The 25,409-nt window shown below is 49.7% G+C and overlaps 1 protein-coding gene across 1 annotated transcript in view; it reads left to right on the plus strand.

Moving 5' to 3' along the window:
* Window positions 1–25,409, plus strand: part of LOC147634561 (alpha-mannosidase At3g26720-like) — a 188,564-nt gene that overhangs the window by 92,692 nt on the left and 70,463 nt on the right. Inside the window, exons 14-16 of the mRNA XM_086803267.1 lie at window positions 19,196–19,261; window positions 19,531–19,587; window positions 19,678–19,897. Of these exons, the coding sequence (XP_086659393.1) occupies window positions 19,196–19,261; window positions 19,531–19,587; window positions 19,678–19,897 (343 nt within the window). The remainder of the gene's footprint in view (window positions 1–19,195; window positions 19,262–19,530; window positions 19,588–19,677; window positions 19,898–25,409) is intronic.

The raw sequence follows: 25,409 nt of genomic DNA on the forward strand, positions 1-25,409 counted from the left end.
TGAGGCCCAGACTATGTCAACCAAATGATAGAGCCAAAAGAAATGATAGCATCCCTCTTAATCCTACCAAAGAGGTGTGCAATCGCTGACCAAACCCTCTATGCTTCCCTGCATTCCCATAAACAATGGTAAACTGACTCCGAAACTCCTGCACATCTACGGCATGCTAGGCAAGCACTAGTAACAAACCTCCACTGGTTGGTGGCCAGACCACCATGAAGGGAAACCCAGATAAAGGAGGAAATCTGTGGCTTCCTATAAGAATGCCACAATCTCCGCTAAAATACCCTCTGAATGTCAATCGAAATGCCGTAAGACTCCCAATGGGGTCTAAGAGTAGGGACACTCTGAATGTGTCCCAAGATAAGATGTCTCGCATTCCGCACCGTATAACTCAAGAAAGGCATGCTTTTCAAAGGGTTACAAGCATCCTTCCACTCCCACTCACCAGGGTCCCAATGCAAATGTCTGATAGGGCAGCCAACAAACAACCAAAGGCTAATACTCTTTGTGATCATCCCTGGGGGGGTGGGGGGAGTCAACAAAGACGTGCTTCCCTGACGTGCCAACAACTCTGACTGGAGGAATCTGGGGGCCCTCAATAAGGTCTTGCACATCACATCTCTCCAACTGCCATTTCTTGTAGAGAAAAAAAGACCGGTACATCATCCTCCCTAGGCAAGGGGAGACCCATCACTCGAAGAGGAACACCTGTCCCAAAGAAAACCCCAAACCAAGAATGATGATGACCTTCCAAAAAAGATCCAGTAATCCTGTGGTTGGGAATGGCTGCATCAATCTGTGCAATCCTCCGGCTAGAGCCTCTCAAATGCTGCGTGAAATCCAATCTTTGCACCTCGGTATGGCTCTGAAACCTCTTCCAAGCCAGCACTGTGGGGCATAGGGTCTCCCAGCCAGCCTAGAGAAGATGCATAGCTGCCCCAACCATGCACATCTAAGATCAAATCATTCCACAGAATGGGCTGCCTGTTAACTTCCTCCACTGAAGAACGCGGGGGGATGTGTACCAAAAAACTCCTCAGGCACTCCTAGGCCCGTAGGAGGGACCTAACCAGGGGGGACGAAGAGGAGTGGTGAACTGCATCTCAAAAAATAAAACGTGAGCTGAAACTCCAGTCACCTCCGCGAATAGGGACACACTGCGTGATCTGCTGCATGAGAAAGTCCTTCCACGGCTCAGTGCTTGGAAGAAAGCCCCTAACCACAAGCTTACAGAGCAAAGCCTTACATTGCACCTTGGGGTCAATGATATTCAATCCCCCTTCCTGCTTAGGCCTGATAATGGTTTCCCAAGCAACTCTGGCCCTCGTGTGTGCATTTCCATCAAGCCTTGACCAAAGAAAGTTCCGAATAAGGCGACGAAGCTGGCCAATGCAGCCCTTATGAAAAAACTAGCACGAAGCGATAAACCAAGCCATGGCTAGCAAAACTTGGTTAACCACCAAAGCTCTAGAGGACAAGTCGAGCTTCCTCCTACTCCAGTGATGAAATTTTCTTTTAATACTTTAAGAGCACTGGAGCAAATTGTTGTGCAGGGGAGATGTCAATGCCCAACTGACAACCAAGGTATCTGGCAGAGCATCCTCTCTCAATCCAAGTAAAACCAACATCTGTACCCCAATCTGCAAGAGGAGAATCACTGCTCCAAAAATTGACTGACTTATGCCAATTGATAGTAGCTCCTGTTGCCAAACAAAAGGCTTCCAAGGCTGTCCGGAGGAAAGCACATAAACAAGCATGTGAAGCCTCAAGGATTAACGCCGTATCATATGCTAACTCAGAGTCCAAAAACTCTTCCTCCGTGCATAAAGGGAGCCTGAGACCCACAACACTAGGTGCAGCCTGAAGAAACCTACTCATAGCTTCAGCTACAATGAGGTAAAGTAAAGGGGCGAGGGGATAGCCCTGTCTCACAGAAAGGGAAATCTAAAAACGCACACCGCGCCCCCCACCACAGGCTAAAACAGTGCTATGGGCCTCCTTGTATAGGCATAACACCCCTCTAATCCAGTTTTGGGAAAACCCCATGTGTGCCATAGTGCCCTCCAAAAAATCCCAATCCACTTTGTCATAAGCTTTTTCAAAATCAAGCAAAAGAATGGCAAGAGGCTGCTGACTAGACTTTGCCCACTCTCGACAACTTCCCAGAAAGAAAGGATGTTATCAAATATACTCCTTCCTTGGAGGAACCCATTATGGGTATCATGGATAGTTCTTCGAAGAATTGGCCGCAACCTTATACTCAAGGCTTTAGCTAAGATTTTATATGCAGATCCGAGGGTGATGGGCCTCCATCGCTTGACGTCAGTCTTGTCCCCACTCTTGGGGATAAGGTGAATCAGCCCCTCCATGAGGTATGGAGGCTTCATACCCGACAACCACATTTCCTGAAGGGCAACAGTGATAGCATCTCCAATATGATCCCAAAAAAGAATAAAGAAGGCGGGAGAAAGACCATCATCCCCTGGGCATGAACCACTGGAAAGAGCATCCAGTGCGTGAAGTAATTCATCCTTCGAGAAAGGGGAATCCAAGGAAGAACACACAGCATCTGGAATGAGCCTGGGCATGCACTCCCAAACTTTCTGCCGTGCCACGTCTCTCTGAGGAGAGGGCACCTCTGTAGTCAACAAAGACCGATAAAAATCTGAAGCAATACCCCTCACCTTATCAGGCTCAATCTGAACCTCATCCTGTGAATCCTGCAAGTACCTCATAGAATCCTTGCTATGGGAAGGCCTGTGTGCCGAAAAAATTTCTTTGTTGCATCTGCACCCATCTGAGTCCAAAAAGTCTCATTCGCATGAAACACGAACTCGGCCCTCCTGTCCATGGCCAACTGCAGCTCTGCTCTAACTGTGGTCAAGAGGTCTGTAATCCAAGACGCATGCGGATGCTTTTCATGTTCCCTCTGAAGAGCAGCAATCCTACGCCTAATAGCTCTCCTTGTCTAGAGCCTCCTTCTTCTTGGACAAGGCAGTTCTATGATAATGATGGCTGGTCCTCTCAAGAGCTAGCGCAATATTATGACGAGGATCAGGACCGTCACAAGATCTCCATATCTCTCTGATCTCAAGGGAGATGTCAGCATCTAGATAAAGAGAGTCAGGGATACGGACATGGGGAGAGGCCGAGCGAGCCCTAGGCTCCCTGAGACACAAAACGACGGGGAGAGGCCGAGCGAGCCCCAGGCTCCCTGAGACACAAAACGACGGGGAGAGGCCGAGCGAGCCCCAGGCTCCCTTTAGTAATTTTGACTCCACTTTTCTCCGGCTCTCTCATGAGGACACCAACCAGATTATCGGGTTAGATCTTTTGAGCCTCTACACCTAGTACACATGGATCACACCTTTGGAGCTCCCACCGAAGATGCACTTTACAAAGATAACTTTCTCACGCTCATTGAGGATGGATTCATCAATAGATGGGCTACCTGAGTGTTCACATGTCCCATGCCATGCGGATTACGATTGGCTAGATACGGATTTCATTCCCCGCCTCACAGTGGAGACAGGAAGAGCTGAACGCGTCTTCAGAGCCGGGGAGCTCATACGGAGACATACAGAAGAGGAGAGGATCTGGCGATTATGCCACATAGAGGTTGAGACAGAGGAGCATTACATATGTTGCTGCCTAGATGACTATGAGATCCGTGGGAGGTTTCATTGTCTGTTCCATTAGGGATTTGGCCCACTCTCTAGGATCATTGACTTTCCGGACTAGCGTTGCCTAGGGATCTCCCTGCTCGAGCTCCACAGACACAGGGACACTTTCTTGAGAGATCTTCGTCCCTAGCTACCCCGACCCCTCCCTCGCCAACCAACCATCACTAGATTCTTCCAAACCCAGGAGGAGGAGGAGGAGGAGGAGGACACCCATACAGTGGACCCACCTCGGGCTACTTTGGACCCCCCTCACCCCAGAGAAGTTACCTCGGACTAGGCCTCCTCGTTCCAGTGTGCCTGAAGCCCCCGGCCCTTTGGACATCGGCCACGACACCCTCATTAGCTCGAGATCTAGAACATGCTCCATCACAATCGAGCTACCTTCCCATGTGATGTAGGTGAGGGAGACCTCTTCGCGATACTCATTAGTCCCATGCTTGATATTTTAGAGAGTGGTATACCATCTATTGGGGGCTGATGCTCCTATCATGTTTTGTGTTCCTGGTATTCCATGATGAGATTTCCATGGACAGTTTTGTATCACTCCAATGAGATAGTTTTGTTTTGTTTCTTTTTTATTTTCCGTTCCATGATGAGAGATACCATGGACATCATTGTACCACTTTGGTCTCACACGCCCGTTGGGTCTTTAGTAGATGTTTAATATATCTTTCTTTTCACTCAAGTGGTGAAGTGTTTGTTTTGGGACTAGGCTAGATTGGACAGATGGTACATGCTGAATGTTTACCAATATGACATATGTATGTGTAAAATGTGGGTGGATCATTCTTCTTTGATGTCAGATCATGCTCTTGTACGGCTGGGCATTTACTTCTATGATCCATCGTTTGATGTATTAATGCCTCAAACGAGTGGTGACACTCAACAATTTGTATCTCTCACATGCAATGTTCAAGCAAATGATGAAAACTGCAATTATGCCTCTCAAGCTGCAAATGATGGATGATATAAACGTTTCTTGGTTCCGTTTTGTCATGAGAATGCAAGCGGTAATTCCAGATTATGGTCGATGGTATATGTGCAAAGCTAAACAAGCCATCCAACTGGCTAGAGATACTTTACAAAACTTGCAAGAAATGTTGCAAAATGGCCCCCTCTCTGACCAACAACAAATGCTACTGGTTCAAGTTAAAACAACTATTACCATGCATGAGGAACGTAAAGTAGAAAAATGGAAAGTGAGGTCCAAGTACAAATAGTTACAAGACAAGGGCTGTTCTTCTAAAGCGTTCTTTACAGCTTTACATGCAAAGAAATGTAAAGACAACATAGTATGCACCAAACAACCTGATGGTTCATGGACCTCGACTAAGATAGAATTGGCAGGTACTTGTGTGCAATACTTTGTACGTATCTTTTAGAGTTCCCCCCCTCCTAATAGGAGAGGCCTTTGGTATCTATGATTGCTAGGATTATTAGAGCCAAGGCCTTGGTACCTCATGAGATTATTCGACCAGAGCTGGCGGCTGCCCCTCTGGTGATTGAGGCTCTTACGAGATCAGTCTCCTACATACATGGCTTGTGGGATCTCCCCCGAGACAGATATGCATGCCTCGCCCTTGAGTCCTCCCGACAGTTAGCTTTACAGGGAGACACGGCTTGTTGGTATGGACAGATGACATCTTGGTTCCAGGCACATGGTTTTAGCATGGACAGATTGCCTCCCTTCCAGTATTCTCTGGAGGCACCCTCTCTCACTCTCACACGGACAGAGATTACCAGACTCATCCGTTAGGATTTAGTTCAGCTGAACATTAGGAGGACATGGATACAGCCGACTGAGGAGCTGGGCACGAAGATGGCTTTCTACAGAGAGCATTTTCTTCAGCTCACAGCAGATGGTTTTGTGATCAGACCCAGTTACATGGATGTACACTTGTCTCATGCAGTACGATGTGCTATTGGTCAGATTCGCACATCCTCACACCAGCTTGAGATTGAGATTGGCCGATATAGAGGTATACCAGCTGAGGCCAGGATATGTCGAGTATGCCATGGGGAGCCAGAGACAGAGCTGCATTATATATGCCATTGTACTGTATACTATGAGATACGTGGTTGTTTCCACTGTTTATTTAGAGAGGGATTTGGACCACTTTCCAGAGTCATGGGGTACATCTTTTCCGCATGGGGGAGGCACTAGTACAGTGGGTTACCTCATGGGATCTCCCACTTTTATACCACACATCCTAGACTTCACCATCCCTCCTCCCCCCATACTAGCTGACCACGCATTACTTTCTTTCATGATCTCATGCCCAATCTTACCGCCCATACCCACAGTCCCTATCACCACCTTCACCCGGATTCATTTCCATTATGATCTTGACCACATCTATGAGGACCACCTCTCCCGCCACATTTCAGCTCTCGACTTATCCCTCCCTATCTCCACCATTACATTCCAACTTTCCTCCATCATCCATGACTCTGACCACGCCAGCTTCCCCTACACCACATGCTCCACAACAAGTTTGCGAGTGGGATCCCAACCCCAGAATGGATGGTATGACGAAGAGTGCAAAAGTATCAGGCTTCAGCACATAAGATGCAACGCAACTTCCGTACATTCACTCGCCGAAAGAAACATGCATTTCTCGCCAGACGAGAACAAGAGTTATACCACCTCGGACTTTCGCTCGCTGAAGCTTCCGCTCCCCCCCCCCCTTGCTCGCGCTGCAGCCTGCACGCTCCCCCCTTCCCCGCCTCCTATCTGCTCTCGCCTCTGCTCTTTAGCGCCCCCCCGCCTCTGTTCATTGCCGCCTGTGCCCCCCCGCCTGTGCTCATTCGCGCCTGCCCCCCCCCCCCTCCCCCCTCCGCTTGTGCTCTTTCGCGCCCCCCCCGCTCGCCTGTGCTCGCTCGCGCCAGCCCCCCCCCCCCTTGCTTCGTCTCTCTTCCGCCCCCCCTGCCCTTGCCGCCTTTGTTTGTAATCCCCTCCCCTCACTTTCTTTCCGCCCCCCTTTGTTCTCCCCCTCCTCCGCCGTTCCTCGCTCTGCCGTTTGTGCAGCTCGGTTCCTGCAGGGCTTTCCGTTTATGCTTCGCCTTCGACAAAGCTTCAGACACTGATGGAGGCTCCTCCCGCCCCACCTCAGAGGGACTCTTCCGCAGCCCCCTCGCCCGCCCCGCTGAGGATACCGCCATCAGGCTTTCTCTTTCGCCGGAAGAGGAAGCGAGCCTCGCCGCAGAGGTGGAACGCCTCCAGGCACATTCCACCATCTGCCGTATAGTCGGACTCGCCCCAGCAGAGGGGAGATCCGGGATCTTCTCCAGGCCCGCCTTCTCGCAAATGTGGGCAAGATCCTGGACGTTCAGCTACTGGGCCGCGGACACTACCAGATCGAGTTCGAGACAGCCCAGAGCGCGGCCTAGGTCCTAGCCATGAGTGCCCTGGACATCAGGGGCGCTCGGGCCTTCTTCAGACCTTGGCAGCATGGCTTCGACCCAGCAGCGGCCGAGCAGGGAGAGCGCCTTTTTCATGTCACAGTTTGCTTCCCTGGACTCCGCCGCGAGTACCTTCCGCTCCTTTCTAGGATAGGGGCATTGGTGGGCTCAGTGCTTGAGACTGGCCCCACAACAGTTTCAGTGGTGGCTAGAGCAGTTGGCCTGCCTACAGTCAGGGTTTTGGTTCCTGACATCTCCTCCCTTCCGAAGGTCATTCAGCTACCTAGGAAAAGGGGGGATGGATTGATCAGAGAGTGGAGTTCTCGGGGCTCCCGAACCAGTGCTTTATATGGAGGCAGGTCGGTCACCTCGCCAAGGCCTCCCCTCGCAGGAGACCCCGACCTTTACCACAGCAGCAGGCCCGCGATGGCCCGCCCACAGATGCGGCTCGGCAGGCAGCCTCCGGGACACCTGCTCAGCCCACGGAGACCTCTTATTGGCAGCCTGGACAGGGGCGCCGTAGAGGGAGACAGCCCAGCAGCAGGCCCAGAGGCCGATGCAGCAGCAGTCACAGTCTCAGCATCACTGGGTTCCAGTGAGGAACAGCTTTGCTCCCCTCCAGGGGGAGACCCCAGCGCAGACTGAGGATCTGGAGATGCCAGCACCCCCTCCTTCACCCCCACCCCCCCTCCCCCCTCCCCCCCTCCCGCCTCCCTTCCGCCTTCGCCTCCTCCCCTTCCCACCCCCCTTCCCCCCCCCCCCTCCCCCTCCGCTCGCCTCAGCTCCCCGGGAGGCCCTGGCAGTACCCTGGCGCTCACCTGCTGTCCGGCGGGCACTGAGCACCGACCCTGCTCGAGCTCCGCAGAGGAGACCTACCATGCCGATTCGGGCTTCACGGATATCTTCTATCCGCAGTTGGCTGAGTAGGCTCGACGCTCGATAGCGCTCGGAGGCTTTTGACTACTCCTTCACACGTCTTTTTGGAGCGGAGGGCCCTCATGAGCCAGCACCCATGAGAGTGCATGTGGTGATACCTCCGGCCCGAGGGGAGGAGGCACTTGATTCAGCGGTGGCCTTCTCCTTCCCTCTTTGCGGCACTAGTGACCGGGAGTGGACTCTGGATCTTGCTCTTAGCATTCTGAAGACTCAGGTAGTTGAGTTTTCTCACCATATGAGCGATCTGGAGGTGACAGACGTGATAGGCCGACTCTGGGAGCTGGCTCACTTCTTTGATTCCGGGAGTGCGGATGCCTCCGGGGTTTGCCACTTAGTGGTTCGCATAGTGTGAGACGTAGCACGCGACCCTGGATATGTATGTATACACGAGGTTGCTCTCTCTGAGCGGGAGGCTCTGGGTCTTTTGAGCCGTTAATCGCTTCAGTAGAGTCTGGACTCCCCTTTTCTTCGGCTCTCTCATGAGGACACCAACCGGATTATCTGGTTAGATCTTCTCAGCCTCTACACCCACTGCACATGGATCACACCTTCAGAGCTCTCGGAGCTCCCAACCAAAATGCACTTCTACAAAGATGACTTCCTCACTCACTGAGGATGGATTCATCTAGTAGGTGGGCTACCTGGGTCTTGTGTATTCACATGTCCCATGCCATGCAGATTGCGAATGGCTAGATACAGGTTTCATCCCATCACCTTAGAGGTGGAGGCAGGTAGAGCTGAACACATTTTCAGAGGTAGGGAGCTCATACGGAGACCCATAGAGGAGAGGATCTGCCAATTATGCCACACAGAGTTTGAGACCAAGGAGCATTACATATGCCGGTGCTGAGTATACTATGAGATCCGTGGGCGGTTTCATTGTCTGTTTCGTGAGGGATTTGGTTCACTCTGTAGGATCTTTGACTTCCCTGACCGGCATTGCCTAGGCGTCTTCCTGCTTGAGCTTCGCAGACACAGGGACACTTTCTTGAGAGAGCTTCGGCCCCAGCAACCCTGACCCCTCCCTCGTGAGTCAACCATCACTAGTTTCTTCCAGACCTAGGAGTGGAGGACACCCATACAGTGGATGTTGTGGATCCACCTCAGGCTACTCCGGATCCACCTCGCCCGAGAGGAGTTACCTCGGATTGGGCCTCTGCATTCCAGAGTGCCCGACGCCCCCGTCCCCTTGGACCCCCGGATGTCGGCCATGATCCCCTCATCAACTCTAGATCTAGGACATACTGCACTGGCATCAAGCTACCTTTCCATGTGACATAGCTGAGGGAGACCTCTCGGCCATACGCCCCATGCTTTATATATATATATATATTTTTCCAGAAAAGAGACTTCTATTAAGTATGAATTTTTTTTTACAAAATGGAGATTTCACACCAAGTAAGGTGGAGATCTCAACCAATCAGGAGCCCTATGCTGCCAATAGGGTCCCGAATGAGAGGACGTGAAAAAGATACCAATGTCCCACTCTCTCAAAAACTCGCCGCGCTTCCTCTCCGCAACCCTCGAAGATCCCTGGATTCTGGCCCAGGTAGCCATGATGGTGGGAATAATAGCACTCCAAATCTTGCAAAGACACTGAGAAACAAGAACCGGAGTACCTTCAATGGCCTCGGTGCATCTAGCCTTCTAGATATTCCAGGCTGAGATGTTAGCAATAATCTCCCAAGAGCTGTCTAACCTCTGTGCCGGAGGGACAAAGTGTGAAAGTGGCAAATCCTGAAGACAACACTGCCGAGCAACTCCTTGCCCTACCATAATGGCCAAGCTCCTGTAAGTCCCCTCGAATCTCAGCTGAGGCCCAGACTGTGTCAACCAAATGATAGAACCAAAAGAAATGATAGCATCCCTCTTAATCCTACCAAAGAGGTGTGCAATCGCAGACCAAACCGTCTGTGCTTCCTTCCATTCCCATAAACAATGGTAAACTGACTCCGAAACTCTTGCACATCTAGGGCATGCTATGCAAGCACCAGTAACAGAACTCCACTGATTGGTGGCCAGACCACCATGAAGAGAAACCCAGATAAAATAGGAAATCTGTGGCTTCCTATAAGAATGCCGTAAGATTCCCAATGGGGTCTAAGAGTAGGGACACTCTGAAAGTGTCCCAAGATAAGATGTCTGGCATTCCGCACCGTATAACTGAAAAAAGGCATGCTTTTCAAAGGGTTACAAGCATCCTTCCACTCCCACTCACCGGGGTCCCAATGCAAATGTCTGATAGGGCAGCCACCATACAATCAAAGGCTAACACTCTTTGTGATCATCCCTGGGGAGGGGGGGGGGTTAACAAAGACGTGCTTCCCTAACCTGCCACCAACAACGCTGACTGGACCAATCTGGGGGCCCTCAATAAGGTCCTACATGTCACATCTCTCCAGCTGCCATCTATCCTATACAGAAAAAAAAACCGGTACATCATCCTCCCTAGGCAAGGGGAGACCCATAACCTGAAGAGGAACACCTGTCCCAGAAAAAACCCCAAACCAAGAATGATGACGGCCTTCCAAGAAAGATCTAGTAATCCAGTGGTTGGGAATGGCTGCATCAATCTGTGCAATCCTTCGGCTAGAGCCTCTCAAATGCGGCTCTGAAACCTCTTCCAAGCCAGCACTGTGGGGCATAGGGTCTCCCAGCCAGCCCAAAGAATATGCATAGCTGCCCCAAGAGGCCTACCATGCACATCTAAGATCAAATCATTCCACAAAATGGGCTGCCGGTTAACTTCCTCCGCTGAATGCGGGTAGATGTGTACCAAAAAGCTCCTCAGGCAGTCCCAGGCCCATAGGAGGGACTTAACCAGGGGGGATGAAGGGGAGCGTTGAATTGCATCCGAAAAAATAAAGCATGAGCTGAGAGTCCAGTCACCTCTGCGAACAGGGACACACTTCGTGATTTGCTGCATGAGAAAGTCCTTCCACGGCTCAGTGCCTGGAAGAAAGCCCCTAACAACCAGCTTACAAAGCAAAGCCTTACATTTCACCTCAGGGTCAATCATATTCAATCCCCCTTCCTGCTTAGGCCTAATAATGGTTTCCCAAGCTACTCTAGCCCTGGTGTGTGCATTTCCATCAAGCCTTGACCAAACAAAGTTCAGAATAAGGCGACAAAGCTGGCGAATGCAGCCCTTATGAAAAATCCAGCATGAAGCGATAAACCAAGTCGTGGCTAGCAAAACTTGGTTAAACCACCAAAGCTCTAGAGGCCAAGTTGAGCTTCCTCCTACTCCAGTGATGAAGTTTGCTTTTAATGCTTAAGAGCAGTGGAGCAAACTGTTGTACAGGGAAGATGTCAACGCCCACCTGAGAACCAAGGTATCTGGCAGAGCATCCTCTCTCAATCCAAGTAAAACCAACATCTGTACCCCAATCTGCAAGAGGAGAATCACTGATCCAAAAACCAACTGACTTATGCCAATTGATAGTAGCTCCTGCTGCCAAACAAAAGGCCTCCAAGGCTGTCTGGTAAACAACCTCAAGGAACAACGCCGTATCATCTGCTAACTCAGAGTCCAAAAACTCTTTCTTGGTGCATAAAGGCAGCCTGAGACCCACAACACCAAGGGCAGCCCGAAGAAACCTGCTCATAGCCGCAGCTACAATGAGGTACAGTAAAGGGGCGAGAGGACAACCCTGCCTCACTGAACGCGAAATCAGAAAATGCTCACCATGCCCCCCACAGGCTAAAACAGTGCTATGAGCCTCCCTATATAGGCAAGACACACCTCTGATCCAGTTTTGGGAAAACCCCATGTGTGCCATAGTGCCCTCCAAAAAATCCCAATCCACTTTGTCACATAAGCTTTTTCAAAATCAAGCAAAACAATGTCAAGAGGCTGCTGACTAGACTTTGCCCACTCGACAGCTTCCCAGAAAGAAAAAATGTTATCAAATATACTCCTTGGAGGAAACCATTTTGGGTTTCATGGATAGTCTTTTGGACAATCGGCTGCAACCTTATACTCAAGGCTTTAGCTAAGATTTTTTATGCAGATCCGAGGAGGGTGATGGGTGTCCATTGCTTGATGTCAGTCTTGTCCCCACTCTTGGGGATAAGGTGAATCAGCCCCTCCGTGAGGTATGGAGGCATCATACCCGACAACCACATTTCCTAAAGGGCAACAGTGAGATCTGTACACCTTACCCTGCTCGCTGAAGCTCACGCTCCCCCCTCCTGCTCGCGCTGCTGCCTGCACGCCCTCCCCCCCTTCCCACCCACGCGTCTGCTCCCCCCCCCGCCTACCCTCGCGTGTGTTCCGCCTCCCTCGCTTGGTTTGCTTGCGCGCCCCAGCGCTGTAGCGGCCGCCGTCCCCCCTGCTCCTCTCCTTCGCGGCCCCCCTCCCTTCTTCAGCGCCCCGCCCCCCCTCCGCCAGCCACCGTCGCCCTCTCTTTCCCCCCCACCCCCCCCTTTTTCACGTTGCTTCCGCCCCCCCCCCCCCCCCCCCCCCCCCCCCCCCCCCCCCCCCCGGGGTCTTTTTTTTGTCTTCGCCGCCTTACCCCCCCCCCCCCCCCCTCCCCTTCTTTCTGTTTTTTCTGTCCCCTGGGGTTTTTTTTGCCTTCCGCCTTCCCCCTCCACCCTTTGTGTGCAGCTCGGTTTTTGCAGGACTCTCCGCATTCGCTCCGCCTTCGACATAGCTTCAGACTCTGATGGAGGCTCCTCCCGCCCCACCTCAGAGGGACCCTCCCGTAGCCTCCTCGCCCGCCCCTGAGGATACCCCCATCAGGCTTTCTCTTTCGCCAGAAGAGGAAGCGAGCCTCGCCGTAGAGGTGGAACGCCTCCAGGCACATTCCACCATCTACCGTATAGTCGGCACTCGCCCTAGCAGAGGGGAGATCCGAGATCTTCTCCAGGCCCGCCTTCTTGCAGATGTGGGCAAGATCGTGGACGTTCAGCTACTGGGCCGTAGACACTACCAGATCGAGTTCGAGACAGCCTAGAAGGTGGCCAAGGTCCTAGCCATGAGTCCCCTTGACATCAGGGGTGCTCGGGCATTCTTCAGACCTTGGTAGCATGGCTTTGACCCAGCAGCGGCCGAGCAGGGAGAGCGCCTTTTCCATGTTACAGTTTGCTTCCCTGGGCTCTGCCGTGAGTACCTTCCGCTCCTTTCTAGGCTAGGAGCATTGGTAGGTTCGGTGCTTGAGACTGGCCCCACAGCAGCTTTAGTGGTGGCCAGAGCCGCTGGGCTACCTTTGGTCAGAGTTTTGGTTCCGAACATCTCCTCCCTTCCGAAGGTCATTCAGCTACCTAGGATAGGGGGGGGATGGATTGATCAGAGAGTGGAGTTTTCGGGGCTCCTGAACCAGTGCTTTATCTGCAGGCAGGTCGGCCACCTGGCCAAGGCCTGCCCTCGCATGAGACCCCGACCTCCACCGCAGCAGCAGGCCCCCGATGGCCCGCCCACAGATGCGGCTCGGCATGCAGCCTTCGAGACACCTGCTCAGCCCACAGAGACCTCGGAGTGGCAGCGTGGACAGGGGCGCCGTCGAGGGAGACAGCCCCAGCAGCACGCCCAGAGACCGATGCAGCAGCAGCCACAGTCTCAGCATCACTGGTTCCCGTGAGGAACAGCTTTGCTCCCCTACAGGAGGAGACCCCAGCACCGACTGAGGACCAGGAGATGCCAGCACCCCCTCCTTCGCCCCCACCCCCTCCTCCCCCATCTCCAATATGATCCCAAAAAAGAATAAAGAAGGCGGGAGAAAGACCATCATCCCCTAGGCATGAACCACTAGAAAGAGTATGCAGTGCGTGAAGGAATTCATCCTTCGAGAAAGGGGTAGAACACATAGCATCTGTAATGAGCCTGGGCATGCACTCCCAATCTTTCTGCTGTGCCACATCTCTCTGAGGAGAGGGCACCTCTGCAGCCAACAAAGACCGATAAAATTTTGAAGCAATACCCCTCACCTCACCCTATGAGTCCTGCAAGTACCTCACAGAATGCTGCTATGGGAAGGCCTGTTGTTGCTGAAAAAAACTCTTTGTTGTATCTGCCACCCATCTAAGTCCAAAAGGCCTCCTTCGCATGAAAGGCGAACTCAACCCTCCTGTCCATGGCTAACTGCAGCTCTGCTCTAACTATGGTCAAGAGGTCTGTAATCCAAGTCGCATGTGGATGCTTTTCATGTTCCCTCTGGAGAGCAGCAATCCTAAGCCTAATAGCTCTCTCCTTGTCCAGAGCCTCCTTCTTCTTAGACAAGGCAGTGCTATGATAATGATGGCTGGTCCTCTCAAGAGCTAGCGCAATATTATGACGAGGATCAGGACCGTCACAAGATCTCCATATCTCTCTGATCTCAAGGAAAATGTCAGCATCAAGATAAAGAGAGTCAGGGATACGGACACGGGGAGAGGCCGAGCGAGCCCAGGCTCCCTGAGACACAAAACAACGGGGCAATGATTGGATTTGGTGGTGCCAGCCATAATAGCAATGGTGCCTCCTCTGTCCAAGGACCAATCATCCACATAAAACCTGTCCAGATGTGCAAAGATGCTCTCATCCCCGCTCCTACGGTTATGCCAAGAGAAAGATAAGGAATTTGGCCTTCTCTGGAAATGATCCTCAGTCTAGCAATCCCTGCCAAAAAAGGAAAGCGTGAACCTCTCCCATGAGGTTCGCTCCAGAGGGTGTAAATCCCCTTCCCGTCCACCCTTCTTGTCAGAAGGTTGCTCAACCATATTAAAATCTCCTCCCACTATCCAATGATCAACCTGGGGAATGACATTTGTAATGGTGTCCCAAAAGGCCACCCTTTCACCTCTTACGTTAGGTGCATAGATATTCAAGATTCCCAATTTCTGACCCTCATGCATGATCAAGATCCACTGCGCTCTAGCAGGGATGATAACACCATGCCCAATAACATGAGGTATGATAGATGCTGCCACTGAAGTACAAACACCCCCTCTAGACCCAACTGCCAAGGACCAGAAGGTGTGGCCAGAAAGCATCTTACCAGTTTTGCCACACTGAGATCTATCCAATTTGTGTTCCTACAACAAAAGCACATCCATAGACCCTTCTGTAACAAAAGGGTAAAGCTGGTCCTTCAGAAGGCGCTTCCTACCACGGGTGGGAAGCCCTCCAAGGCCCTGAACATTCCATGAGATGATTCTCATGGAAGAGAAGAGGGTTTGACCCCCGATCTAAGAAGACGATGGGCAGCCTGAGGACGCCTCTCATAATGCTAGAGGACGGGAAAATCAACGGGGCAAAGTCCGTTGACATGCCCTTGTCCGAGGCCCTGCACAGTACCTGCATATGTACGAGAAACTTGTTCGCCCTGCGGGGCATCAAGGGCAATGCCATCAAGCTCTGCCCGCCATTCTCCTCTAAATCTGCCCACCATTGCTACAGTTCTACCCCGTCATTCTGCTCCTGGTTCTGCCCGACATTCTGCATCAGATCTGCCGCTCTTCTGGTCCAGATCTGCCCGCCATTACATGCTGAAAATTTGCTCCATGTTATGCTGAATATGTGCGCCACTTTGTGCCCACTATTTTCTCCTGGAAGTTCGCATCCATGTTTTTTTTGCTACTGTTTGCATCGATTGTATGGCTAGAAATTACTGTCACAAATCTGTGTGCTATTGTTGATGATTGGGGTTATCTTCAATGATATTTCCAGCCTTGATCATTCATGATATTGTTGTACAAGAATAGACATTGCCCTTGAATCCAAAAAAAAAAAGATCAAGTGGTAAGACCTTCTCCAGCCATGAATACCCAAACGGTCATTGACAAGTTCAATGGCCAAGGTTTTTACACCTAGCAAATGAAAATCAAGTTTCATTTAATGAAACACAACCTGTGGAGCTTGGTCAAGCAAAGTGATACCCCTTTCTCAACATCAAAGACGGTCGCTCCAGAACCTCATCGACTCGAGCAGGCTATGCAATCATTGCACTAGGTCTTGGAGATAATTATCTCCATCATATCTCGGATCTCAAATGTCCTGCTGAAGCATGGGCTAAACTCAACCATTTATTTGGTGCAAGTAGCAAAAACTCAAAGTTATCATTGAAAATTCAACTCTTTGAGTTGGAATTAAAATATGGAGAATCTCTTGTTGTTCACATCAATAAGATGAGAAGCCTAATGAATCAATTGGCTTCAATTCACTCACCCGTGACAGAAGATGATGCTATGGCTGTGCTTCTCAAAAGCATGCTAGAGGAATATGACAACTTGGTCACCACTTTTAAATATGGTTCACATCCAACATTTGAAAGCATCATCAGTGCATTGCAGGAAGAAGAAAGGAAGAAGGAGAAAAGGAAGGATGACAATATGGTAGAAGAACAAGCTTTAGCAACCAAGTTCAAAAGGATTGCTTTTAAGGCTTGCAAACATTGTGGCAAAAACAATCATGATGAAAAGGATTGTTTTCACATCAAACCATGTGGGATATGTGGGAAAAACAATCACTCAAAAAAGAATTGTTTTTCCAAGAAGAATTCAGCAAATATGACAGAAGTCACAGAGAATGCATTTCTGGTAGATAATGATTATGTTTTCTAGTGAGCCCTTCCTAGATCATGTTTCCAAAGGGTTGTAAACCTTTTTTTGAGGTATCTATGATATTTTGTGTGTGTGTTCTTTCTTTGTAAACACCTCTAACCACCATATGATGTAGGCCAAGTGTATGTTGTTCCTCCATGTTACCTTTTGCAGACATGAGACACTAGGTCCACATATGGCCTAAGATTTATCCTTGTACATGCAGGAGAGAGAACCATTGGAAGGGGTTTTGAGTGTTTGTCCTGGTATCTGCCACATTTTGTCTCTACCCAAGGGAAGCCCATAACTGACATGAGAAACTAGGGCCTTGGATTTATCCTTGTCTAGAAAAACTGGCATGAGAAACCATGAGCCTATGATTTATCCTTGATACAGTATGATGCCTTTTCTTGAGGGGGGTTTGTTTGGAATATCAAGGAACTGCCTCTTTTATGTATGCACCTAGGAGTGCTAGTATTGTAGGAGTTTGAGGGTGTTGCCATGTGGCATTTCATATTGTCCCATATAGAAGGATGACGTTGTACCTTGTGTACCTCACTTCTGTATAAGTGAGGTCTCTATCATGAATAGATCATCCAGCAAGCTCTCAAGTCTTTTCATGAGTACAAGTCTCAATCTTGTAACCTAACTGAACTTGAGTCTATGCTGAGTAGTTAGCTCCTTCATTATGTTTGTCTTGGAGTTCTTTCCTCCATAGCTTTGTCTTAGTTTAGTTGCTCCTGCTTTCTAGTCTAGTTGTAGCTCTGTTGTTCCTTCATATATGTCGTTGTACTGTCTACTATGAGATCCGAGGGAGGTAGTACCATTGCCTGTTCCGTGAAGATTTTGGACCTTTGCGTCGGATCATGGACTTTGAGGACCAAAGGTGCTTAGGGCTCGTCATACTTGAGCTTAGACGCCACAGAGAGAGCCTATTGAGGGACAGGAGGGTAGTGGGACCAAAGCCGCCTAGACAGAGAGACCTCAGATTTTTTCAGAGCCAGCATTGTAACCCCACCAGCCTCTACTCCCCCATCTACAGGCCTACCTGGCAGACCACCCTCTAGAGGAGTCACCCTGGACAGAGCCATTGCCACCTGTAGAGCGAGACGCCCATGACCACGATGATTGCGTCCATGACTCCCTCACCATCGGCAGATTCGAGCCATCATTGCCCGCCATCGGATGAGTTTACCGCGACGATTCAGCGGTTCAGCTTTCAGCTTTTAGTTCTCTTAGGATGTTACTATTTTCATTCTTTCTTTCAGATTTGTTATGATGAGACATCATCATCATCAGTTGTACCTTGTTTTGGTCTCATGGGCCATTTCGGCCTTTAGGAGAATTTAATATCTCTTTCTTTCTTTCTTTCTTTCTCGCCACTTGTTCTTGCCTTGGGATTTGTGGGCTTGTGCTCCCTTTTGATGGTCTCATGGGCCATTTTGGCTTTTAGGCGACGTTAATATATCTTTCTTTCTTGCCACTTGTTCTTGCCTTGGGATTTGTGGGCTTGTGCTCCCTTTTGATGCTTTTTAAATGGAGGAGATGTCACCAAGTCTGGACTCTAGGACACCCAAATATTTGGAAAGTACAAGCTTTGGGAATGGGGGACTATCCAATACAAAGACCCATGTGTCCGAAGCTTGGTCTAGGAGCTCGAAACAGTTCCTGGCCACAATTATGGTCATTCGAGCCCAAGTGTCGCGTGGGAAACCATCCTTTTGCGCGTAGATAGAGTCTTTGCATGGTTAATCCAGGTTGGAGACCATGGATAACGAGCTTCCTAAGCAAAGAGGGGCTCTGGGTCACAGGATGAATGATGCCTAGACCTTCCTTGTGAGGAGGCTGTACGATGTCTCTCCAAGCCATGTTGGTGCAAGCAGCCCACCCATTGCCGCTTGCACCTTTTCTCTATATAGGGCTGTAATACGATAACATGCATTTCTACAGATTTTACTAGTAGAAGGATCTATTCTCTTGGGCAAAAGAAACATATAACACACACAGAAACAAAGTTTAGAAGTCATCTTGAAGCTGCCTCTGTTTGCCTGTACAAGCCAGATTTGTTGCTGAGTGCTTAGTACCACCTCACACTAGCACCTAGAGAGCAAGACCCAAATAATACTAATGTATAGCATTGGAAATCCGCTAATATGGACTCACCATGTACAAACACTAAAGGGATGACACTGAGATTCGTCCAAGAGCATTTCACGAGCATAATCCTTTAGCTTGTGGCTCACTTTTAGACAGGTACCTTGGGAGGTAGAACACGCAATATTGGCTTGCTGGAAAATATCTTGTGCCTTATTGAAGGTGATTTAACATGATCTTAGTACTTATTTGTAGAGTAGAAACATCTGATTCTGTAGATGGCCCTTTTTACCCACATTGTCTTCTGATTTCATCCTTTGGATTTAGCTGCAAAAGAATATAAACGACACATGCATGGTAGCAGCATCGCTTTGTTTGCATTCAAATAATAAATGGCATTAAAAGAAACTCTGTGTTAAATGGCATTAAAAAATGCCATTTAATCTTCACTAAAAAAAAAAGCTATTTAAATGGCCTTTTAATAGAATGCTTTACATGTTTTTGTATGAGCTTATTAAAGAATGATAAACACCATCTTTATATTTTCTTTGCAACAGTGCCCTCTTCTAAATGTGAGCTACTGCCCATCCTCTGAATCTAGTATTGGAACAAATCAAAGCCTGGTGAGCCAACTCATGCTGTATTTAGATTGTTATAATGTTTGCAAGACTTGTACACAATGAGGTTCTACATCTAAATACGTGAATTTTACCATGCATTTTTTAAATTGATTTTGATGCCAATGTGCTGCTATGTGGATGTGCTAGGTGGTGGTAGTATACAATGCCCTAGGATGGAACCACACAGATTATATCCGCATGTTTAAAATTGACTTTGATGCCATTTTTAAAATTGATTTTGATGCCAATGTGCTGCTATATGGATGTCCTAGGTGGTGATAGTATACAATGCCCTAGGATGGAACCGTACAGATTATATCCGCATTCCGGTAACTTCTCCAGGATAATGCTTCATACCTCTCATGTTTTTGAGCTACATTAATGATATGTCCTATTCCAACACTCCACATATGTTTCAGGTAAATAGCAAATCTGTTCAAGTCACCGACTCTACAGGGACTGCAGTTTCTTCTCAGCTTGTACCCATGAGCAACATAACTAAAGAACTGCGAAGAAAATATGTAAAGGCATATCTAGGGGTGTCACCAGGAGCAGCACCCGCTTACTCACTTGTATTTCCTGCCACGGTGCCTGCCCTCGGATACAATACTTACATTGTGTCAGCTTCTGATGGAAAAGGTTTGTAATGAGGATCCCTGATGTGGAAGCAAGAAAGTTTCTGTGACTGGAAAGATGGAATTGTGAGCTCCCTGTACTGCTGATTGTGCCCTCTGTATGTGCTCTTCACCCGCCTTCTTCCTAACCCACTTCTCCTTCTGCTTGCTCCCCTCCTGGCCTTCCCTTCCTGCCCCACCTGCCCGCTTTTTCCAGCCTGCCCCCTGTGTGTACCCTTCACCTGCCTCCCTCCAACCTGCTTCTCCTTCTGCTGCCCCCCTCCTGCTGCGCCTCCCATCCTGCCCCCTCCTGCCGCCTTTCCTGCTGGCCCTCCGCAGTCCTCCCGTCATCCACATCTCCCCTCCTGCTGCACGCCTTCCATTAGCCTTTCGCCCTTGCTCCTCCACCCGCCGTTCTCTCTCCTGCCTGTCCTCGTCAATGTACATAAAGTTATTTTGTTCAAGTTGGCCTTCCGTAATTGATTGGCATTATAGCCTCGGCCGAAACCAATCCTTAACTACCCCCATCGGCAGGGCGAACAATTAATTTTTCCCAAGACGAGCTCCGAACTCTCCCGCAAGACACTGAGAATGAGGTACAGAAAGCCCTCATTGGTCGAATTTATGGTTCTCGCCTTGCCAGCTCTCAAGTATGGGACTAGCTCATGGCAGCTCTTCACTTCTAGGACACCTGCCTGCTTGGTAGAGGAAGTAGATTTTTTACTCCCTGGAAGCCACGTCCCAGGCACTTTCCTGCAGCCCTATCCCCCTCGGCTCGAAGAAAATTTTCTTCTTCAAATATTATCCAGACTTTGATCCAGTGTCAGAGGACCAGCTACTTACCCCTATCTTATTCAGATCTCCGCCAGCTTCTGCTTGGGAGAGATTCATCCTATCTGTCCGTGGCAGGGATTGTTGGATTGAGGATAACATACACAGGAAGCCCTCCTCCCTCCTTTACACTTGGTCTAATAGACGTAGAGATGCAGGATGTATCTATGCCCACCTAGACTGCTTCTATGTTGATGATTGGGTTCTTGACAGGGGAGGATGTATATGCATTACAGCTGGCACTTCTAAGTCTGATCACCAGTGGTTTTGAGCATCAGAAAGCTAGGGCAACATGGCTCTTCGCCCTGCATGAACATTCCTGACCACTTTTACTTGGATGTCAAGCTCTCCTACTAGGTGATCGACATTTGGAGATCTCAGGACTTTTCTGATGGCCCACAAAGTGTGGTTTATCTGATCAATGACTTCTATCACCGGGTGTGCTACTCCTGGTCCTTCTCTCAGCAAACAAGGTGTTAGATAGTTGCAGGATACTCATGGGCCTTCTCTTAGCAAAGGTGTCAGATAGTTGCAGGATTCTCATGGTACTATTCACTCGGATATTGTGGTTATGGTCAGACAGATTGCCTCCAACTTTTACTGTCAGCTTTCCACTGTCAAGCCCCTTTCTCCTTAGAGAGATAGAGCACATTAGAAAGCTTTGGCGACATTACTACATGTGATCACAGATGAAATGACGATCTCTTGATGCCTTGTTTTCTGTTGATGAGAGGAGACAAGCGCTTCTTGCACTCCCCTGTGGTAAGTGTCCCGGTTATCGCCCTCCTTCTTGACCTTTTGGGATGATTTCGGGGCACAAATCACTATGGCACTCCAGGATATATGGAGCATAGGGAATATGCATGTCTTCTTCATGGAGGGTCTTATACATCTCATCCCAAAAGGGGGGGAGTAAGGCCAATATCAGCCAATGGCGGCCAATGATTGCATATAAAATTCTTGCTAAAGCAGTTAGCATGAGCTTGCAACCGATCCTACAGAATGTGTTCTCCATGAAGCTTAGACTGGGTTTCTTCAAGGGAGGAGCATCTTTGATAACATTTTTCATTTTGGGAGTGTTACGTGCAGAAGCTCTGAGAGTCTGGAAATTCAGTATATCATATGGTACAAAAAGGTACATGAATCCTTGCAGCCATGGGGTGCCTTTTGGAAAAGGTAGAAAACCCTAACTCCAGTCCTATATCTAGACCCACACCCAAGAGGGAGTGAATGGTCAAAATGATGAGCCAAAAGTGCCTTTTATAGGCCTTGGAAAAACTACGAGACCTGGCCAACTGCTGGTTGGCCAGCCGCTTGGACACCAATTTCTTTAATGAAACACCCGGCCTGTTTACTGCAGCCGACACACATTCCGCTCAGCTGACAGGTCCTCATGTCCACTCCAGTCCATCCATTGCCATAACGTGCACCTCCATGCTCCAAAATCCTGGTTCTATCTGGTTCTTAATCCTTCTTATCTGGCTGCACTCTTGGATTGGCATGTACATGTGTATGCACATGACATCCCCCTCTGCTAAACTTGATGATGGGACTCCAATCTGTTTTTCTTGGATGGCTGTCATCATCCCATTCTATTCCCGGAGTCCCCTCTTGTCATCCTTCGTACTCTGGCAGCCTTTTCATTTTATACCCGGCCTGGTCTCCAAATCCACTCTAACTTTGAAGATCTATGCATCTGTTCTATCCAGTTCCCATTCTGTTCCTTTCTTGTCTCTGAACACTGTCTTGGTCTTCATTCCTGAGAAATGAGTCTGGCACTCTCACTCCACCGCGTGGAGAATCATCCTCCCTTGGAACCGTTGCCTGAAAGCCTCTCTTGACTCACAGGGTTGCCATCCCCTTTGGGTTTTGTGGAACAAACCAACCTCCTGGGAGTTCTTCCCAGTCTTGTGTTCCTTGCCTTGGGCCTCGTACTTGTGCACTTTTTTTTTTCCCAAAAAAAGATCCTTTCATTAGTTATATAAAAACATAAAAACGCTCGCAAGGCTACAAAAGATCCCCTCTTGCTCATACGAAAACAAAGCAGAGATCCAAGCAAGGCAGCTAGGGAGACTCTCCCTAGGTGCAGAAAAATACAAATATCAGTACACAGACTGAGGGACTATATCATACTAGGAGGGCGGGAAAGCCAAACAAGTGGCCTGTAGTGCCAGCGGGGGGAGCCCGCGTGTAGGGTATAGAAGGGACAGCTGCGCCAAGTGGTGTGGAAGGCCTGGCATCGCAAGATCGCCTCATCCGAGTCGCCCCGAATGCGGTCATACTGTCCTCGCAGAGTGTGGATCAACTCCTGCCAAATCCCCCGAACAGTCTCTGCTGGTGGCTCCAGTCTCCCCTCAAAGGCCCTGAAATACCGGGCTCTCTAGGTGAACCATATGGTGAGGCTGCTGAGGAGCTCCCATCGTAGATCCCTCTCCTAAGTCCAGCCGGCGGACGAGAAATCCGGTGAAGGAACCAAGCGAGCCTGGCCCCTAATGAATCTGATGGCCTTGCTATCCTGCTCCGTTTCATAGCCCATAGCAGGCCCTGACGAAGTCGACCAAGCAGCGGCACCCCACGTATATATACCCTCTGGAGAGACGGGGGCCAGAATGCGCAGCATCCGCAGCCAAATCTGCTGTGTTTGGGGACAGTCCCATAGGCAATGCCTCTGTGTCTCCATAGGGTGGCCGCATCGGACGCAGGCCGCCGGAAGCCCGCTGTAGACAAGCCAGGTGCCAACTGCAGAGCCACTGGAAAGTCGAGATCCTGCGTGCCTGTCGACTAGCCCAGAGCCTGGTCCAAAAATCCTCCGGGAACTCCTGTGAGAGTTCCTGTAGTCGCCAATGCTCCAATGCAGCTGGAGAGGTCATCCTCCTCGCCGTCAAAATATGTCGTCCCAACCGAATAGTATACTGGAAAAAGGAGATCTATGTGGCCTCGGGGGATGCATAAGGATCATGCCACTCGTACTCGCCAGGGTCCCACTGGAGCCAGGTCAAGGGGCGCGCTGCATAAGCCCATATGCGCCAATCAGAGTCCACATCTGCAGGGTCTGGGTCAATATGCCACTTCCGAGAAGTGGCGGCCACTACCCGTATCCTTTGAAAAATGCACTCTGCAACCAAAGGCGACTCCACCTCCACTCTCTGAAGTTTGCCCTCATCCTGGATCTCATAGTAGAGGCATCTACCATCCTCAGTGCAAGCTCTGACAGCAATCAAGATCTCCAACTGTGTAAAGGCTCCCATCCACCGTGGGGCCACTGGCTCGAGAGGCGTGAACCACTCCTCTGTGAGTGCCTCCTGAATGTCATCCCTCATAATCAGTCCCCCTCTGAAGTGACTCAGCCTCTCCACCTGGATCTCTTCTGGGAGACTGCAGAAGGCTTGCCAGTCTCCAAAACTACATGCTGGGCCTGCCACCAATGGTCCCCAGGCTAGACAAGGCCGAGAACCCAGCATATGACCCTGCTCTGTGCGAACCGCTGGGCTCCAGATGAGCGGCTGTCTGGCCCGCTCCTCATCACAAGAAGGAGATCTCTGAGAGAGTCCCGGTCTCAGCAACTCCCAAGCTCCCAGGATGCTCAAGGCAAATCTGTCCTCCCATCCTCTACTGAGGCCTGTCCTCCTCATCTCTATGAAGATCCATCGTATCTCCGGTGCCCAAGTGCCCCCTGTTGGAGGAGCCCGAGCCTGCTGCAGCCGCTGCAAAAGAAGCTCTTTCCAAGGCTCAGCGCCTGGAAGCAGCCCCCGAACAATAAGCTTCCCCAATCATAGTTGTTTCTCGTACGCGTACGAACCTGTTCGTACGTACGAGTCGTACGGCACGATACCATACGAATTCGTACGATATCGTACGGTACGAGTTAGTTTTTTTTTTTTTTTCCCCAAATTTTTTTTTTCCTTGACAAAAAAATTCCAAATGCTAAAAAAAAATAGAAACCCTGCTTTACGAAGATCCCAAATGCTCGCAATACTTCGCAACTTTCGTGTCCACTCAGTATTCCATATGGGGTTGTGGAGAGACCTAAAAAATCTGGCGAGGTAGACTGGTAGTGTACACTGAACATTTGGACATGGCCATTTTGATCTAGAGAGGAGTCCCTAAACTTATCACCCTAGATGCACTCCTCGTATTTGTGCAAGGACGGTCCCTTAGTCATAAACGCTACACTGGGAGACCTTTGGTATTGCATTACCCATCCAGGTTCTTTTTTGGAGACAATCGGGAGATCCAACCGGGAGAGACACATATCCATGTACTGGTTTCTCAAGCACTGTAGACTCCTCCCCTCCCAACCTTCCCTCACATTCAAGCTTGAAGCTCCATAGGTTGTAAGTGTAAAAAATAAAAACCGTATTTTATCGTACCGTATCCCAAAATTTCATATCGTACCGAATATTCCCGTACGGTATCGTACCGTACGGTATCGTATTTTCGTACCGTGACAACTATGTCCCCAATAAGGCTCTACTCTGATCAACTAGATCTATAATGCCCAAGCCCCCCAGGGCCAGCGGAAGTGTAATAACTGCCCAAGCGACCTTAGCCCGGGCTGACTGACCGTCCCGCCCAGACCAAAGAAAGTTCCTGATCAGCCTCTGTACCTGGCTGATGCAAGAGCTCGAGAAGATCCAGCAAGACGTGATGTACCACATGGTCGGTAAAAGCACCTGATTCGCCACCACCACCCTCCCAGCCAAGGA

The sequence above is a fragment of the Cibotium barometz genome, chromosome 10 (assembly GCF_041138505.1).
Source record: "Cibotium barometz isolate CiBa-2024 chromosome 10, ASM4113850v1, whole genome shotgun sequence".
In the NCBI taxonomy this organism is placed as follows: Eukaryota; Viridiplantae; Streptophyta; class Polypodiopsida; order Cyatheales; family Cibotiaceae; genus Cibotium; species Cibotium barometz.